Source organism: Geotrypetes seraphini, chromosome 2, assembly GCF_902459505.1.
Source record: "Geotrypetes seraphini chromosome 2, aGeoSer1.1, whole genome shotgun sequence".
NCBI classification, from domain to species: Eukaryota; Metazoa; Chordata; class Amphibia; order Gymnophiona; family Dermophiidae; genus Geotrypetes; species Geotrypetes seraphini.
The window spans coordinates 468,036,249-468,055,864 of NC_047085.1; the positions used below are offsets into that span (position 1 = coordinate 468,036,249).

General features: G+C 42.2%; 1 protein-coding gene across 8 annotated transcripts in view; it reads left to right on the forward strand.

The window, feature by feature from the left end:
- Positions 1 to 19,616, forward strand: part of CNPY1 (canopy FGF signaling regulator 1) — a 164,595-nt gene that overhangs the window by 50,166 nt on the left and 94,813 nt on the right. For all 8 annotated transcript variants that reach the window (XM_033931626.1, XM_033931627.1, XM_033931629.1 and 5 more), the window contains one exon: positions 10,938 to 11,043. In XM_033931626.1, coding sequence (XP_033787517.1) covers positions 10,941 to 11,043 — 103 coding nt within the window. In that variant the 5' untranslated portion in view covers positions 10,938 to 10,940. The remainder of the gene's footprint in view (positions 1 to 10,937; positions 11,044 to 19,616) is intronic.

Below are 19,616 nucleotides of genomic sequence, written 5' to 3' on the forward strand. Positions count from 1 at the left end.
GAAGTATATATTATATTATTAAAAATAATTTATAGAGTGCTCAGTGTGAAATCTTATTCAAAACCAACAGGTTAATAGAATAAAGATGTATTAACATTACATCATTGCACTCGCCTACCTACCAGCCCTATACATTTGATTAGATATAAGTTGTTCAAGCAGAATAATAGTAGTGAAAGAGTATAGATGAATACTTAGCTAGATATGATTGATGAAAAACATATGTATGTCTCCACTGTCAAATGTATCATCTCAAGATAAACAAAAGTGTCCTTGAGGTCTGCTCGTCGATGCTGGAGGTTGTGCAATGAAGTATTTCTTATGTAGTTGGTTTAGTTGATAATATAAAAAAGAAGTGAGTCCCCAAATCCACCGTTAAAAGCTAATCAAATTCAGCATATAGCTAAAACTCCTTATTGTGAAAACAATCCAACATTTCCTCAACACCGATCGTGTTTCACTTTATTTTGCGTCATCAGGAGGAAATAACTAAAAATAAAAATAAAAACAAAAAATATAACAGTTCTCAAAAGTCAAAATGTTCAAAAAATATATCTTCTAAACTAAAGAAATAAATTACCTTCACAATGGAGAGAACATGCCGACAGAGGATTTCAACTGAAGAGTCAAGTCAACGTGTGACGTCTAAACGTATCAATGTGTATAAAAACCGTTTAAGGATCACATGATAAATGAATACTTAATGATATATCATCACATATAGATAATATATAACTATTATCTAGTGGTCCATTCTACTTCTTTATTGAGACCATTGGGAATCACTGTATTCCAAGTATAGATTAGACGTTGTTCGTGATAAAGAAGTGTATGAGAGATATCACCCTGTCTATTGAATTTAAAATGCCTAATTACACAGAATTTGAGGTCATTAAGAGAATGGTCAGCTGAATGCCAATGATCAGTTAAAGGAGCCTCTAATTTATTGGTACGAATACTGCTCAGATGTTCTGCTATTCTCAATTTGATGGCTCTTTTGGTTTGACCTATATACATCTTGTTACAAGGACAAAAAATTCCATATATTACTTGAGAGGTGTTACAATCCGAATGACCCCGTAAATGATAAACATTATTCGTATTAGGTATTTTGATTTGATTAATGATCAGAGAATGGCAGCAGTATTTACATCTTCCACAACTGGTGTATCCTGTTAATTCAACGTTATCTTCATCAATTAGATTGTTATTGAAATGTTCACCTAAATTTTTGCTCCTTTTATGAGCAAATATGGGAGTTTCAGAAAATATTGAATGAAATCTTAATATGTTCCAATGTTTATATATAATTTTTTGTATATAAGAAGTTTTACTAGAAAATGGTAAAACACAGGTCATTCTTGAATTAGTTTGATCAAGTTTATTTTTAGGTAATAACAACCAATCACGATTGGCGTTCTTGGCTCTCTTATAGGCAACTTTGATGCATCGTTCAGGATAGCCCCTATCACGGAAACGTTGTTTCATAATCCCAGCTTGATGATGATATTCAATTGGTGAAGAACATAATCGTTTCAATCTAAGAAATTGACCATTCGGGATACTATTTTTGAGTTGCTTCGGATGAAAACTTTTGTAGTGAAGAATGGAATTCCTATCAGTGTTTTTCCTATATATAGTTGATTGAAAATGACTTGCTGACAAAGAGATTTGAATGTCCAAAAAATTGATGTTCGATTTATCTATATTGGCATTAAACTTAATGTTATGATCACACTCATTTAGCTGATTTACAAATTGATTCACTTCATCTATTGTCCCTTTCCAAATGAAAATGATATCATCAATAAATCTTTTCCAAAATAATATCTTATTGAAAAACGTAGAGTTGTATACGTATTTGTCTTCAAATTGGGCCATGAATAAACATGCCACAGCGGGAAAGAGTTGCCAGAAAATTTTGTTGGGACGATTGAAGAAACCTGGAAGTTGTGTATGGAATTAACAGTCTTTACCTCAGGACAAGCAGGCAGCATATTCTCACATATGGGTGACGTCACCAACGGAGCCCTGGTACGGACCACTTTAAAAGTGTATCGCCACATTAAAACTTTAGAAAGTTTGCGATAGTCCGAACCGCCCGACATAGGGCGCGCAGTCCCTCAGTTTCTGCGGAGCTAAGAAGACACGTCTTGTCAACGGCTGTCGATCTTTTTTCCGCTGCCTTCGTGCTCACACGGCGTTTTCTGACTTTTTGTCAGTTTTTGTTTTCTTTTTGTTCATTATTCTTATTTTTTTGTTTGTTTGGTTTTTTTTTTGTTTACTTTTTCGCTTTTACAGGTTCGACTTGGTGGAGCATGTTCCACCCCCACAGCCTCGGATTTCGATTTTGCCGAGGCTGTATTTCCCTCAATGTCCCATCCGTAAATGGGTTTTAAAAAGTGCGTACGCTGTGCTCGCCCCATTTCCATCACTGACCCGCACCTCTGGTGTCTCCAGTGCTTGGGGCCTGAGCATTGGCCTGAATCTTGTACCCATTATTCTCTCCAGAAGCGGACTCTTAAAAATAATTTGATTCAGCAGCGCCTCATCTTCGGCGTCGCGATGGAGAGTGAGTCGACCCTGTTATCGACATCGGCAGCACCAATTAAATTGACCCCGCATCATACGATGTCGCTGAATCCATCTTCGGTGTCAAATGCTCCAGTGGGTAAGCCGGCTAAGAAGCCTTTCCCCACCCCTTCGGGTCCTCAGGTCATACCGGCAGTGAGCCAAGTCCTGTCGACCTCGAGGAGACCCAAGAAAAACTTGGCTCCGATTTTGGTGAGTGCTTCAACATCAGCCTCCTCATCGCTGGAGTGCAGAGCAGTACTGGCGCATTCTCTTATGCAGCAGATTAAGGAAGTGCTGCAGGAAGAGTTAAGAGAGCAGTTACAACTGCTCCTTCCTATCATATCCTCCGGTGCCAGTCAGGTCTGAGCCCTTGACACTGGCAGCGACTTTTTGGGAGTCTCCATCAAGTACCACTTCACCTTTTTAAGGAACTGGTATCGGGGACGACCTGGCACCGATCATCTTCACAGACATCTCCTGAGACGGTGTCGGTACGATCAGGCAAGGCTTTGCAGAAAATGAAGCATCTCAAGCCTTCGACACCCAGTGCTTGACACCAATCTCAAATTACTCGAGATTCACACCTTTGGGGTGATTCTGACCAAGAACCCCTTTTATCTGATGAAGAGGGTTCTTCAGAAGAGGATTCTCAATTACACTCTTCTCAAGAGCCTAATCTCAAGTCTGACAAGTCATCTTTTTCCAGATTTTTACGGAACATGTCTGAGACTCTATCCCTCTAGAAGTTGACTCCAAGAAATCTAAGGAATTTTTAGATGCTTTGGATTATGACCAGCCGCCCAAGGAGTTTCTCAAACTTCACCTCCATGACATTTTGAGGGAGACTTTTTACAAAAACTTAGAAACTCCTCTTACCATCCCTGTGGCACCTCGCAAGCTCGATTCACTCTATAGGGTGGTTCCCATACCAGGGTTTGACAAATCTCAGCTCCCCCATGAATCCCTCCTGGGAAGAAATCTGCAAGAGCTAGCGTGTATGCCTCAGTACCTTCTGGCAGAGAGGGTAAGGTAATGGACCGTTTTGGCAAATGACTGTTCCAGAATGCCATGCAGGCCAACCGATCTGGCAACTATGCTTTTCATTTTTCTTTTTACCTAAAGCACTTAGTCAACCAAGTTGCCACCTCTCAAAAATATTTACCTGACCATAAATTGCCTGCTTTTCAGCATTTCGTCTCTGACTTACTACAGCTTCGTAAATACATGGTCCACTCTATGATACCATTGAGCTCACCTCATGTGTGGCAGCTATGTCAGTGGCTATGCAGCGCTTTGCCTGGCTTAGAGTGTCGGAGCTTGATGTCAACCATCAGGATAGGTTGGCTAATGCCCCTTGTTTGGGGGACAAACGTTTTGGTGCATCTTTGGATACGACTACCCAGAAGTTATCGACCCATGATGGTGGGATACTCTGGTAAAGCCCAAAAAGAAACCTCCACCTTCTCGTCCTTTCAGACAACAATCCTCGTATCAAAGACAATTTGCAGCAAAGCCTATGCCCCCCCCCCCCACCTCAGTCTCAACCTCGGAGACAGACAGCAACAGCAGCAACCACATCAACAACAAGAGGCTGCACCTCCAAAATCTACACAGCCTTTTTGACGTGTTTCTTCAGAGCATAGTCAGTGTCGCCATTTTACAGCCTATGCCTCAACCCATCAGAGGCTGTCTTCAGTTTTTCATCAGTCGTTGGGAACTCATAGCACCAGACCTCTGGATCCTCAACATTATTTGTCAGGGTTACTCTCTCAATTTTCACACCCTAACACCAGACCATCTTCCAAGACAGTCTGCTTTGGACCCTGCACAGTCCTCCCTTCTTCTGCAGGAGGTTTAATCCCTTCTGCTGAATGCTATCAAAGAAGTTCCCCTCAATCAGCAGAAGCAGGGAGTCTACTCCCATTATTTCTTAGTCCCCAAGAAGACCGGAGGACTGAGACCCATCCTGGATCTCAGAGCTCTCAACAAATTTCTAGTCAAGGAAAAATTCATGATGCTGTCCCTTGCCCAGCTTTATCCTCTCCTCAATCAGAACTACTGGCTATGCTCCCTAGATCTCAAGGAAGCCTACACCCGTATCCCAATTCATCCGGCTTCCAGAAATTATCTTCGCTTCCAGATCAATCACTGTCATTACCAATACAAGGTACTTACATTCGGCCTGGCATCTTTTCCCAGGGTCTTTACGAAGTGTCTCATTGTATTGGCAGCATCTCTCTGTTCACACGGCTTTCAAGTCTTCCCTTACCTGGATGACTGGTTGATCAAAGCTGTTTCATCTCAGGAAGTAGTCCAAGCAACATTTCAGACCTTTTCTTTTCTTCAGATACTAGGATTCAAAGTCAACTTCCCCAAATCACATCTTTTTCTGACTCAACGTCTGCAGTTCAGTGGGGAAATCCTAGACACCACTCTCATGAAAGCGTTTCTCCCTCCAGATCGCCTTCAGGCTCTCCTACATCTGTGTCAGCAACTGCTTCCTCTTCAATCCATCTCTGCCAGACACATGATGGTTCTTCTAGGCCACATGACTTCCACTGTCCATGTGACACCACTGGCAAAGCTGCATCTTCGCACTCCTCGGTGGACCCTTGCTTCCCAGTGGTTTCGAGCAATGGATCATCTATCACAACATATATCTGTGATATCATCTCTTCTGCAGTCGCTTCAATGGTGGATGACCTATTCCAATCTCTCCAGAGATCTTCTTTTTCACTTGCCCCCTCATTACCAGGTCATTATGATGGACGCATCCCCTTATGCCTGGGGGGCTCATATGGATGATCTTCAGACTCAGGGTCTCTGGACCGCCAAGGAGCGGAAATTTCACATCAATTTCCTGGAGCTCAGAGCAATGTTTTATGCCTTCAAGGCCTTCCATCATCTTCTCTTCCCCCCAAGTCCTCCTCCTTCGCATGGACAATCAAGTAGCAATGTACTACATCAACAAACAACGAGGCACGGGCTCTCTCCTGTTGTGTCAGGAGGCCCAAAAAATCTGGACTTGGGCGACAGCTCGCAATCTGTTGTTGAAGGCTGTCTACATTCAAGGGGAGCAGAATTCCCTAGCAGACAACCTCAGCAGAATTCTTCAGCCTCATGAATGGACTCTCAACTCTGCAACTCTTCAGTCCATCTTTGCTCAATGGGGCACTCCTCAAGTGGATTTGTTTGCGGCTCCTCACAATCACCAGTTGCCCCAGTTTTGCTCCAGGCTTTACTCTCCTCTCCTCTCCATCTAGAAGCAGATGCCTTTCTCCTGGACTGGTCAGGCCTGTTTCTATATGCATTGCCTCCAATCCCTCTCATGTTGAGAACTCTGTTCAAGCTCAAGAGAGAAGCAGCCACCATGATTCTTATTGCTCCATGGTGACCCAGGCAACATTGGTTTTCCCTTCTACTTCAACTCAGTTCCAGGGAACCCATACCTCTTCCAGTATTTCCTACTCTGCTCACTCAGAATCAGGAATCACTTCTACATCCCAACCTGCAATCATTACACCTGACAGCTTGGTTTCTCTCAGACTGAATCCATCTCACTTACATCTCTCTCAACCTGTTCGTCAAATTCTTGATGCATCCAGGAAACCAGCCACTCAGCAATGTTATAAACAAAAATGAACTAGGTTTTCTTCCTTCTTTCTTCATCATCATGATCCAACTTCATTATCAGTGGATTTGGTGTTGGATTATCTGCTTCATCTGCCTGTTTCTGGCCTCAAATCTACATCAGTCAGAGTCCATCTCATCGCTATTACAGCTTTTCACATGCCAGTTGAGGGTAAACCTCTTACTGCTCATCCTTTGGTCTCCAGATTCATGAAAGGACTTTTCAATGTGAAACCACCTCTCAAGCTTCCTCCTGTAGTCTGGGATCTTAATGTGGTTCTTTCCAGTTTGATGAAGCCACCATTTGAACCAATGGCCACAGCTCATCTTAAATTTCTTTCAGGGAAAGTTGTCTTCCTTATTGCTCTCACTCTTTATCAGGAAGCTCAAAAGGTGTGGGACTGGGCAATCCATCACAACACCTTCCTGAAAGTAGTCTACATTCAAGGAGAGAAAAACTTTGGTGGACAAGTTGAGTTGTCTTCTGCAACCTCACAAATGGACACTCAATTCCTTGCCTCTTCATCACATTTTTTCCCAGCGGGGGGGGGGGGGGGGACTCCTCAGATAGATCTCTTTGCATCTCCCCACAGCCACAAACTGCCTCAGTTCTGCTCCAGGATATATTCTCCTCATTGCCTCGAGGCAGATGCTTTCCTTCTGGAATGGACAAATCAGTTTCTCTATGCATTCCCTCCATTTCCTCTGATTCTGAAGACTCTTGTCAAACTCAAACAGGAACATGCCACCATGATTCTCATAGCTCCTCGGTGGCCCAGACAACCCTGGTACTCCCTTCTACTTCAACTTAGCACCAGGGAGTCTCTACTTCTACCAGTATTTCTCTCTCTGCTTACACAGAGTCAGGGGTCTCTGCTTCATCCCAACCTCTAGTCTCTACACCTGACACCTTGGTACCTCTCAACATAACTGCCACTCCACAGTTTTCTCAATCTGTACAGGACATTTTAGAGGCTTCTAGGAAGCCTACCACTAGACAATTCTACAATCAGAAATGGATTAGATTTTCTGCTTGGTGCACCATCCATCACAAGGAGCCTCAATCTTCCTCCTTGTCTTCAGTTTTGGATTACCTGTTCCATTTGTCTCAATCAGGCCTCAAATCCACATCCATTCGAGTCCATCTCAGTGCAATTGCTGCTTTTCATCAGCCTATTGAAGGGGGACCCCTTTCCGCGCATCCTGTGGTTTCCAGATTTATGGAAGGACTTTTCAGTGTCAAACCACCTCGCAAACCTCCAGTGGTTTGGGATCTTGCTCAATTGATGAAGCCTCCATTTGAACCAATGAATTCGGCTCATCTTAAATATCTCACTCAGAAAGTGGTTTTTCTCATTGCTCTTAAATCTGCTCTGCTACCAGAATCACAGATGTTAAATACTCCGGGGAATCCCTCTGGGTGAACCTGGCCAGAGGGAACGAAAAATGCTTATACCTTGGTGTGGTATATAGACCTCCTAGACAACAGGAAGACAAGGACATAGAACTGATCGAGGATATAGAGAACATCACTTTGCGTGGGGACACAGTTCTGCTAGGAGACTTCAACATGCCCGATGCAGATTGGAACACACTCTCTGCAACTACCTCTGGTAGCAGAAGAATATTAACCTCCATAAAGGGTGCACGACTCAAACAAATGGTACGGGAGCCCACTAGAAACCAGGAGATACTGGACCTGGTACTCACCAACGGAGACAGCGTCACAGCAGTATTGGTAGGAGATACGCTGGCCTCCAGCAACCATAACATGGTATGGCTTAACCTCAGATGGGGTTTCTCTAGATCAAATACAGTGACGAGAGTCCTCAACTTTAAAGGCACAGACTTCGAATGCATGGGAGATTTTGTCCATCGGGAGCTGCAAAACCAAGTACAAACCGACAACATGGAGAATATGTGGACAACTCTGAAATCCACCCTGCATGAAGCAACAAATCGCTATGTAAAAACGGTCAGCAAAAGTCGGAGAAACAAGAGGCCCCAGTGGTTCAGTACTGAAATTTCGGACCTCGTTAAGGAGAAGAAAAAAGCATTTATCGCCTACAAACATTTAGGAAAGCAGGAGGCAAAAGAAGACTATCAGGACAGGTCTAAAGCTGTCAAGAAGGCAGTCAGAGAGGCTAAGCTCCGAATAGAGGAGAATCTAGCGCGGAACATTAAGAAAGGGGATAAATCCTTCTTTAGGTATATTATTGAAAGGAAAAGAAACAAAGATGGGAAAGAACGACTCAGGAAATCGGACGGGAATTATGCAGAATCGGATTCCACTAAGGCCGAACTACTAAATGAATACTTCTGCTCAGTTTTCACCTGTGAGGCGCCGGGATCCGGTCCACTTTTACAGACAAGGGAAAGCCAGAAAGACCCGTTTCAAGACTTTGAGTTTACGCCCAGTAGCGTCTACTGCGAACTCTCAAGACTCAAAGTGAACAAAGCCATGGGACCAGACAACCTACATCCCAGGGTGCTCAGAGAGTTGAGAGAAGTCCTGGCAGAACCATTGTCTGTGCTCTTCAATCTCTCCCTAAGCATGGGAAGAGTCCCCTTGGACTGGAAAACAGCTAACGTTATTCCGCTCCACAAAAAGGGCTGCAGGACAGAGACGGCAAATTACAGACCGGTAAGTCTCACATCCATAGTATGCAAACTCATGGAAACACTGATCAAACAGAAACTTGATACAATCCTGGATGAAGAAAATCTACGTGATCCCCATCAACATGGATTTACCAAGGGCAGGTCCTGCCAATCAAATCTGATTAGCTTCTTCAACTGGTTAACAAGACAACTGGATGCCGGGGAGTCCCTGGATGTAGTGTATTTGGACTTCAGCAAAGCTTTTGATAGCATCCCACACCGCAGGTTATTGAACAAGTTGAAATCGCTGGGATTAGGGGAAACACTAGCTGCATGGGTTAAGGATTGGCTGAGCGGTAGATTTCAGAGGGTGATGGTAAATGGTACCCCATCCAAAACATCAGATGTGACCAGTGGAGTGCCACAGGGCTCAGTTTTGGGTCCAATCCTATTCAACATATTCATAAGTGATATGACCCAAGAGCTCAGAGGAAAAATATCATTGTTCGCCGATGACGCCAAACTGTGCAACATAGTAGGTAAAAGCACTATGACTGACAGTATGACGCAGGACCTACTACTATTAGAACAATGGTCATCGACTTGGCAGCTCAACGTCAATGCTAAAAAATGCAAAGTGATGCACCTGGGTAAAAGAAATCTGTGCAGGACTTACACGTTAAATGGTGAGACCTTAGTTAGAACTATGGAAGAACGGGATTTAGGAGTAATCATTAGTGATGACATGAAAACTGCCAATCAGTCGCAAACTTTCTAAGTTCTGCAAGCAAATCTGCTTGCGAAGCTGTCCGCATCGGGGCTCTGTGGATGACATCACCCACATGTGAGAATATCTGCCTGCTGTCCCTGGATAACACCTGTTGCAGTAAGTAACTATGCTATCTATGAAACACTGCCAGTGTTGAGTCTTTGAGCCATTCTTGCATATCTACCAATAAAGTGACTTTTTGAACTATACACCCCTTGTTGATTATTTGACATCTTGTCCTCACGACTCCTTCGTTGGGGGGGGGGGAACATGGGACATGGAGAGATGACAGATCATGGTGAAGAGGGGTGCTCTGGTGTGTGAGAGGGCAACTCTCCCTTTATGAAAGAATTGCTAGGGTTAGATGCCATGATTTTCAAACATAGCAGCATTGGGAGCGATTGGGCGCCATGCTTTTATATAGGTGGTTGCGGAGTTTGGAACTCTTGCAGGGGTTTGGGGGTAGAAATGGAGAGGAAAATGGAGAAATACTGTACTGTATTTGATAGGGTAAGGGGAGAGAGAGATGCTGGACCTGGGGAGTGTCAGGGGGCAGTGTGCCAGAAGGAGGAGAGTGCTGGGGAAGGGAGGAATGAGAAGAGAATGTACTATGATAGAGGGCGAAACAGCACAAGGGGAAAGGTAGATAGACCCCCATGGAATTATTTGCCAGAATTTTCAAAATACCCTGGGATATAAAACTTTAGTGTTATATCAACCACAAGATTTCCCCCTTGGATAATTTTTCTCTTCCTTCTCTTTTATAGGTAAGTGTAAGTAATTATTTCTTTCATAGGTACTATAGTTACATTGTGAGCCCGTTGGGACAGAGAGGGAAATTCAAAGAACCTGATTAGATTTTTGGCCATTACTTAAGTCAGTTTAATTGTTTTGTAAACCTCCTTGAATTCTTTAGGAGATTTAGAGGTATATAAGACAACATATAAATTAAAATGAAAAATGAAAATGGTTCTTGTGAACTATGACAAGTGTAAATTTTTCTCTTTCTGATCATTCTTGGGTGGTTCTAATGTTTGCTAAATAATATCATATTGTCATTAAATTTTTAGTGAGCTTATTTATGAAATAAGCATGCATGTTCTTTATAGCAGTGGTTCCCAACCCTGTCCTGGAGGAACACCAGGCCAATTGGGTTTTCAGGCTAGCCCTAATGAATATGCATGAAGCAAATTTGCATGCCTATCACTTCCATCATATGCAAATCTCTCTCATGCATATTCATTAGGGCTAGCCTGAAAACCCGATTGGCCTGGTGTTCCTCCAGGACAGGGTTGGGAATCACTGCTTTATAGGACATATGTAAGAAGCAGAAGATATTGACATTTTAAATTTTCACATATAGGTAATGAATATGAAGATGCTTATGCTGCTTCAGTTTGGGCTATTGCTGGTGCTCTTGCCTGATTATATTGTGGAAGGAAAACGAGACCCTGTGCTTTACTGTGGAGGTCAGTGATTTGATTTTTTTTTTTTTAGCTCTCAGTATTGCATTGCTTATGTATTATACTCCGGGAAAGTATATGCTGAAAAATTCAGAATTATTCAAAGTAAATATGTTTTTTCCACAAGGTAAATTCAATAGAATGGTAGAGACTAGGTTTATAGGTGAGGGCCATGGACAAGTATGTGTGTGTGAGGGGGGGTTGTTTGTTGTGTTTGTAAATGATTGAATGGATAGATAGATATGTTTGCTGTGGATCTGACTGCATGTGTTTTTTCTTTTGTAGAGAGACTTTTTCTGCTTCCTTCAATAACTTGCCATTCTGATCTGCTGCTACCTCCAAATATCGTCCTCTTCTCTCAACAGCTACCCCATTTCACTATCGGAAACCATCTTGTTCTTATTAGATGCTCTTTCTCTTGTGTGTCCACACTATTCCACTCCCTCCCCCCTTCCCTTCCCTTCCCCTCCCCATCATGTGTTCCCTTTCTTCATCAGGGAATCCTTTTATCCTCCTTTATTCCTTCCCATCAAGCATTTCCATGCCTTCACTTCTCTATCAAGCATCTTTACTCCCTCTTCCTTGTCAAACATCTTTTCCCCTTATCTCTCTCCAATAGTCACACTTGGCTTTGCAGTCCTTCTCCTCAAGATCGTACCATTCAGGTTGGCCAAGTGTTGTTTTTATTCTTACTACTTCAGAATCTCTCTTGCCGGCAAGCCAGAATGGTGGAGGATTCCTTAGTTTCAAGTCTGACATTTTTCCAGTAAGTTCAGATAGCAGGAGCACACTGTCAGTCAGCCTAGGCCTGCTGCTTTTCTTCTGGGCTCTTCTTCAAGTTTTTCCTGTAATGTACAGCACCTGCTTACTTATCCATTCTCTGCCAACCTCAGCTGGGGAATATGGCAGCCTGATTGACTCTGGATGACTGCCAGTTATTCCTACCTGCTGGCCCTCCATTTAGTGTCTGATTGGCTGTCTTGTTATAGGTCCTTCTGTCTGATTTTTATACATCTTTTGCAATTTGTATTAACTTCATAATTCTTAGAGGTGTATGATATATTAAAACTTGGGGCTAGTTGTGTGATAAACTAATGGAAATATTGCACTTCATCCATTGAAGTGAAGTATAATGAAATAGTAGGGAGAAATAAAGACCTTGGAACTTACATAGCCTTGAATCGCTGCTGTGAGTAGAGCAAATACTATGCAATATAATTACACAGGTCTTTCAGAAAACTTTATCAATAATGACATGACATATAATAAGAGTGCATTTATCTTATGAAGTATTGTAAACCCAAGCGAATGGTACAGTTTAGAGGGAACTTTTGTGCATGAAAGATAAGCAGGACTCTGACGAGACCTCATTTAGAATATTGTGTACAATTCTGGAGACCGCACCTTCAAAAAGATATAAACAGGCGACAAACCTTTTTGTGAGGCAAGTAAATAAAAGTAAGAGGAAAAGGCCGCTTTGGTTCTCAAAAGTAATAGCTGAGACGGTAAGAGGTTAGCTTTCATAAACTACAAAATATCGCAGAAAGAGGAAGACAGACAAAAAATATCTGGAAAAATTAATAGAGGCAGGTCAAGTATTCAGGAAAGCAAAGATACAAATGGAAGAAAAAATAGCAGACATGACATTTTTTTTAGATATATCAGTGATAGGAAGAAGTGCAAAAGTGGCATTGTGAGACTCAAAAGCGGGAAGGAATATGTAGAAACTGATTAAATAAAAAAAAAAAAAGCTGAGTTGCTTAACAAATATTTCTGTAATGTATTCATGGCTGAAGTGCTGGGAGCAGGACCACAGAAGACAAACGTGAATAGGGATGGAAAAGTAGTTGACCCTGATCGATTTTCAAAGGGTTGTGTTAATGAGGATCTAGCTAAATTAAATCTAGACAAAGCAATGGGGCCGGATGGTGTACATCCGAGAGTGCTGAAGGAATTTGGGGAAGTTCTTGTGGCTCTACTGACTGACCTCTTCAGTGCTTCTCTTGAGTCTGGAGTGGTACCAGAGGACTGGAGAAGGGCAGATGTGGTCCCTCTACACAAAAGTGGAAGTAGGGAAGAAGTGGGGAATTACAGGCCAATAACTGTCTTCTGTGGTAAGCAAATTAATGGAAACACTTTTAAAACAGAGAATGGTGAAGCTTCTGGAATTACAGGACCAGTGGACAGACAAACCTAATCAATTTCTTTAACTGGGTGATCAGAGATTTGGATAGAGGGAGTGCGCTACATGTGGTATACTTAAAATTAAAACCTAATGTATTCACCAGCAACTAATATTCTTGTTATTCATGATAGTATGGCTCCCAAACATGTTTATGAAATTGCAAATAATGAAACACCGGGTCTATATGTTGTGCCTCAAAACCTGCATGGACCTCAGGTTCCTGCATGGGACAGCACTTGGAATACCTGTAATTTTACTCTCCAGATGCTTGGGGTCATATCTGGAAACAAAGCCTGACCGCAAGGTGAAAGTGAAAGCAAAAAAGTTGTTTGTCAAGCACTGGACCGTGAATATGCAAAAATATTGGTTGCAATTGATGCAATCGCAGATAAGCAAAATCACACATTGCTAGGCAGATCGACAAAATCGCACACTGGGAACGAGCGAATAATGAGAACGGACTGTAACCAGGAATAAAAGCAGAGATAATTTAGAATATAAAGATTATGTCCTGTACAATGCTAGGTAGCTCAGAAGAAGATAATAAGCATTCTGTAAAAGTTGTTGTGTGAACACTTGTTGGAAATGTTTCACAGTAAACACTCCTTATGCCCACAGTATTGAAGCACCTACTAATTACCCACTAGCACAATAGAGCTTGCTTATGCAACTTGATGGGATAGAGATGTAGGTCAGGAGGTGGCCAGGCACACCTAGCGTTGGAAAAAAATGAGTAGAGGTATTCAGTGGAGTACACGTGCTGATGAGACCACGAGATGAAGTCAGCTTGGTAACTGCTGACTCCAGGAAATGCCCTTTAATATTATTCTGATAAAGGTACTGTCTCTGGAAAGAAGATAAATAATTGGTTCTGATCTAGATGTTTTGGTTTGGAAAACCACAAGAATGTCTCTTGACATCAGTTGCAGTTCTTGGCACTCAGGGCTCCGAACATTGTGACAGTGTTAGGACCAAATTAAAAAATTTATATTTTATCTCTATGAATTGGGGGTAACAGGATTAGTTAGTGAGACGGATGCTAACTTTAAAATGGAAGACAAGGGAAGTTGTCTTTCTCTAAAATGGCTAGCAGGCTTGGCATAATTTGACTATTTTTCAGAATTAGCAGATGCTCTTTGGCCTGCTATCTATTAATTGGCATGATCCCAATGTACACAATGCAGCTGACTCATGCAAGGAGACAAACGGGACCGAAAAGGACTGTTTGAGTGACATGACATACCTAGATATGAGGAGCATGGTGACCTAGGCCTGGATGAGGTTCTGGGAAAAGGAGAGTGGCATGTGCATGCATCCACCTATCAGATGTTAAGGATGGGAGGTATAGCATAAACCAGCCAATGAAGAGTGACTGGTATTATGTATTTCCTCCCCCCCCCCTTCTTAGGACTGTGCAAAGATGACTTGTGCCCTAAGCCACGTATGCATGAAACTTTAGGACTTTACATGTGGTCACATGGTATACATTTTATGGATAAAAAGACTTCAGAGGTGGATTTGGAGTCTGCTGTTTGTTCCCTTTTGCTGAGAGCATGTAGCTACGTGGGCCTTTCCAGAGAGAGTTGCTTGGGTAATATATTTCTTTGCCTTAATTTATAATTACAATTATAATATTGAGGAACTAGTGTTTTGGTTTTAGTTAGGGGAACATAAGAGTGAGAGCTAGCTGGCTTAGAAAAGTTTTGATAGGTGATAAGACTTTGTAAGACATCTTTTTACCTCCAGTAATATATTAACTAGCTGTGCTAACTTTTTTTTCTTTGTAATTTTACTGAATTAATTCTTTCAGTAAACTTATCTAATTATTCTAAGTTACATTTCTGGTTTCCTTTGTCATATACTGGAGCAGTATAGTATATGAAGGGTGATTTTCTGAACCTGGGAACAGTTTCCTAACATTAGCTTAATAAAATAATACCGACCTTTGGGTGAAACATAGCCAGAAGAGAAAGTTTGCACATTTAGTAAATTGCTCAGTACAGTTTGCCATAACAACATTATTTCTGAGGAGTTCACTAGAGCCCAGGCTCCAAAGCAGCTGAGTTGTCTTTGACCAGAAGTTCTTGTCTCTGAAAATAGAAACATGACGACAGATAAAAGGCCAAACGGCCCATCTAGTCTGCCCATCTATAGTAAACATTATCTCTTTCTCTCTCTGAGAGATCCCACGTGCCTATCCCAGGACCTTTTGAATTCAGACCAGTCTCTGTTTCTACCACCTCTTCCAGGAGACTGTTCCACGCATCTACCACCTTTTCAATAAAATAGTAGTTCCTCAAATTACTCTGGAGCCTATCACCTCTTAACTTCATCCTGTGCCCTCTCATTGCAGTTTCCTTTCAAATGAAAGAGACTCAACTCATGCTCATTTATATTACGTAGGTATTTAAACGTCTCTATCATATCTCCCCTATCCTGCCTTTCCTCCAAAGTATACAGATTGAGATCTTTTAAGTCTGTTCCCATATGCCTTATCACGAAGACCACACACCATTTTAGTAGCCTTCCTCTGGACCGACTCCATCCTTTTTATATCTTTTTGAAGGTATGGCCTCCAGAATTGTACACAATATTCTAAATGCGGTCTCACCAGAGTCTTATACAGAGGCATCAATACCTCCTTTTTGCTACTGGCCATACCTCTCCCTGTGCAACCTAGTATCCTTCTAGCTTTTGCCGTCACCTTTTCAACCTGTTTGACCACCTTAAGATCATCACATACAATCACACCCAAGTCCCGCTTTTCCATTGTGCACATAAGTTCTTCACCCCCTAAACTGTACCGTTCCCTCTGGTTTTTGCAGCCCAAATGCATGACCTTGCATTTCTTAACATTAAATTTTAGCTGCCAAATTTCAGACCATTCTTCAAGCTTCACCAGGTCTTTCTTCATGTTATTCACACTATCCAGCATGTCTATTCTATTGCAGATTTTGGTATTATCCACAAAGAGGCAAATCTTACCCGACAACCCTTCAGCAATATCATTTATAAAAATGTTAAAAAGAACAGGCCCAAGAACAGAACCTTGAGGCACACCACTGGTAACATCCCTTTCCTCAGAGCGCCATTGATCCCTCTATCGCCTTCCACTCAATCAGTTCCTGACCCAGTCCGTCACTTTGGAACCCATCCCAAGGGCACTCAGTTTATTTATTAGACGTCTGAGGTTCCTTTTTGAAGCAGCCAAAGTGGGTCACGGGTACCTTTCTGCTGATATGCAGGCCTTGTCAAATACCGAGACAAAAGTTCAGCTGCTCTGAAGCATTATTCATGCACATCCAGTTGTATGGAGTACAGGAGGTTGTTAATAAGCTCTGTACTGTAGCTATAGAGGCAGAGGTCTAGGCCTTACAGAATAAACCTTGCAGAACACCTGAAGGTAAAGGGAGAAAAGTAAACATGGTGAGCAAAACTGCAAATTGTCAGTTATCAAGAAAATAAATGAACCATTGAAGAACTGTATCCCTCAATCCAATATCACTGAATCTAGAAATTAACAAAGAATGATCAATTAGATCAAAAGCTACTGTCATGCTAAGGAAGCAGCTAAAGCAAATGTTGTCAAAAGCAATATGAACATCATTTAATAAAGAAGTGAAAATTGGTTTCAGGAAAATCGAAGAAAAAACTTTGCACCTAGGGAAAGCACCTCCTCCTGCCTCATAGTAAAGTGGCTGATGCTGTAGCTGAGTTCTGGTTACCTCCCTGCTTCTCTTCTCCCAGACAACTGAGCGTTCCCATCCATTAAATTCCCAAGAGAGTAAAACTATTTACGCAACATGAATCAAGTAGCCTTCCAATCTCTGGTTTTATCATATAATTTCATTTTGCTTTAAATGTACAAAATAATTCAGATGTGCCACAGAATTTTAAATATGTCGGCATTAAGTTTATCCCTTAACTGTTGCAGGAAACTGGAGGCTGTTATCGCTTGATCAGCGATACTGGTTTTATATCTTCATTTCTGTATGAAAATGTAGCACTTTTTAGGGTTGAGCAATGCAATTAGGATTTAAATCAGAGCATAATGAAAGATTTTGGGGATGTTTATACACTTCTCCCTCTCTATTCACGGGGGTTAGGGGCAGAGCCGGCCCGTGAATAGGGAAAAATCGCGAATAACTTTTGGTCAGCTCTGACCCACCCCCGGACCTTACCTGGTGGTCTAGTGGTGACACGGGGCAGGAGCGATCTTCCTACACTCCTGCCCCATGCAGAGCCGTGCTGCTGAGTTCCTGTGGTCTCACAAGACTCCCTGTTGTAGTCTCATGAGACCACGGGAACTCACAGCACGGCTCTATACGGGGCAGGAGTGTAGGAAGATCACTCCTGTCCCGCGTCACTGCTAGACCACCAGGTAAGGTCCATGCTCCGATTGCCCCATGCCACCTCTGATCGCCCCCCCCGATAGCCCCCCCCCACCTCCGATCACCCCACTCCACCTCCAATCGCCTCCCCCCGCCTCTAATCGCCTTCCCCCTCCCCGCCGCTTCCAATCGCCTCTGATCGCCTCCCTCCAAGTCTCGGGGCTGTTTTTTTTCAATGCCAACGAGCTATTATGAGGGGTGGTTGGGGGAAAACCCGCAGATAATCGAAACCGCAAACATCGAAACCACAAATAGGGAGGGGGAAGTGTAGGTAACAAAATTGACAAATGTGGATAGACTGAACATAAGAACAGCAACTCCAGTAGTTGGGGAATAAGACCAGTGCTGGGCAGACTTCTAAGGTCTGTGCCCTGAAAATGACAAGGACAGATCAAGATAAACTGTTATATTGCATCTTACCAGATGACATCTGGATGGACCATGCAGGTCTTTTATCTGCTGTCATCTGCTATTTATGTTACTATGTAATTGGCAAGCACAGTCTTATAAATCTCTTCCATGAGCAAAATCGTAGATTAGCTAAATGAAGTTCATCATTGTTACTACTTGTAACTATTTTGCCCAATTTGTTCTCAAAACCTTTTAGGAAATACTAAAAATAACATTCCTTTTTTCTAAAATTACATTTCCATGCTATGTTTCTACTCAGATTTTCAGTTTGACTTGCATTTTCCTTTGTGGTACAGTAGCAAAGATAGGCAAATCAAATAAATGAGGGACTCGGCAAGATCAGCTTAAAGTAACAGCACAAGCCTAACAGATGTTAAATATCTGTCAGTCATTCTTATTTTACTGACCCTGATAGTGACACTTTTGTCTTCTCACAGTGTGTCTGCAAGTTGATCAAGGGAAGCATCCTTTTTCTTGCTTCTTTATTTTCTAATACTGCTGACCAGAAAGAAGAATTAGTAGAAACTGACAGTATAAACAGCAAGAGGAAAATTTCCATATGTAGAGTTACAACCAAATGATAGTTGTATGAATCTCAACAGATGGCATTAGAAAATGCAAGTAACAGAAGTCTCTTGAGACACACAACCCGACACTAGGTATTTTGAAAACATATTGAGAGAAATTTTCACTGATGAATCCTAGCGCTTCAGATATAGGTATGCATACATTAACAGAATCCCTAGCCAAAATTTGAGTTGCCTCAGATTCAGCACTCTTCAAAAATACCAGTCAATAGAGATTTGGCCGCTTTTTTTTTTTGGAGGCAACATGTCATCCTAATTCTTGGGTTATATGCACTAGAGAATGACACGGGGAAAAAATCTGTCCCCGTCACTGCACCGTCCCCGGCCCACCATCCTCTGCACCGCCCCGTCACCGCCGTTCCCTTCACCGCCCCGTCAACGTCCCCGTCTAGCACCCATCTTCTTCCCTCCGCTCCCCCATAGTCTGGCATCTGTCTTCTTCCCTTCCAGCATCTTCTCCCTACTCTGCCTTCCACATTTCCTTTCAGGGTCTGTTCCTCTCTACCCTCTTTCAATGTCTGTTCTATTCCTTTCCACCACCACCCTTACCTCCCTCCTTTACCATCTGTTCCTTTCTACCACCCTTCTTTCATATCTTCTATCAGTCCCCCCACCATCACTAGCAGTCTCTCTTCTCCCTTACCATGAGCAAATAGAACTTCTGAAAATTGTATTGCTGAGGCATTATTTCTAGTACACCTTTTTATTCCAGATGGATAATGACATCAATTTTATAATTCTTACTGTCTGCTCTGATTTCATTCATAATTTGGTTTGTGTTTTGTACCTGAGGATTCCATGAGGCATTTAACCTTTTCCTGTCTCTTCTGTGATTTCAAGTTGATTCCTTCAATAATGGAGTCTCAAGGCAGTAGCAGTTTTCTATTTTGGGCTCTTTTGACATTGTTTAAGGGATTTCTTGTACATTTGGTGCTGGTCTTCTTTGATGAGGTCACTTCAGAATCTATTTCCAAGGAAGAGAAACTTTTTCCCTTTCACCCCCTC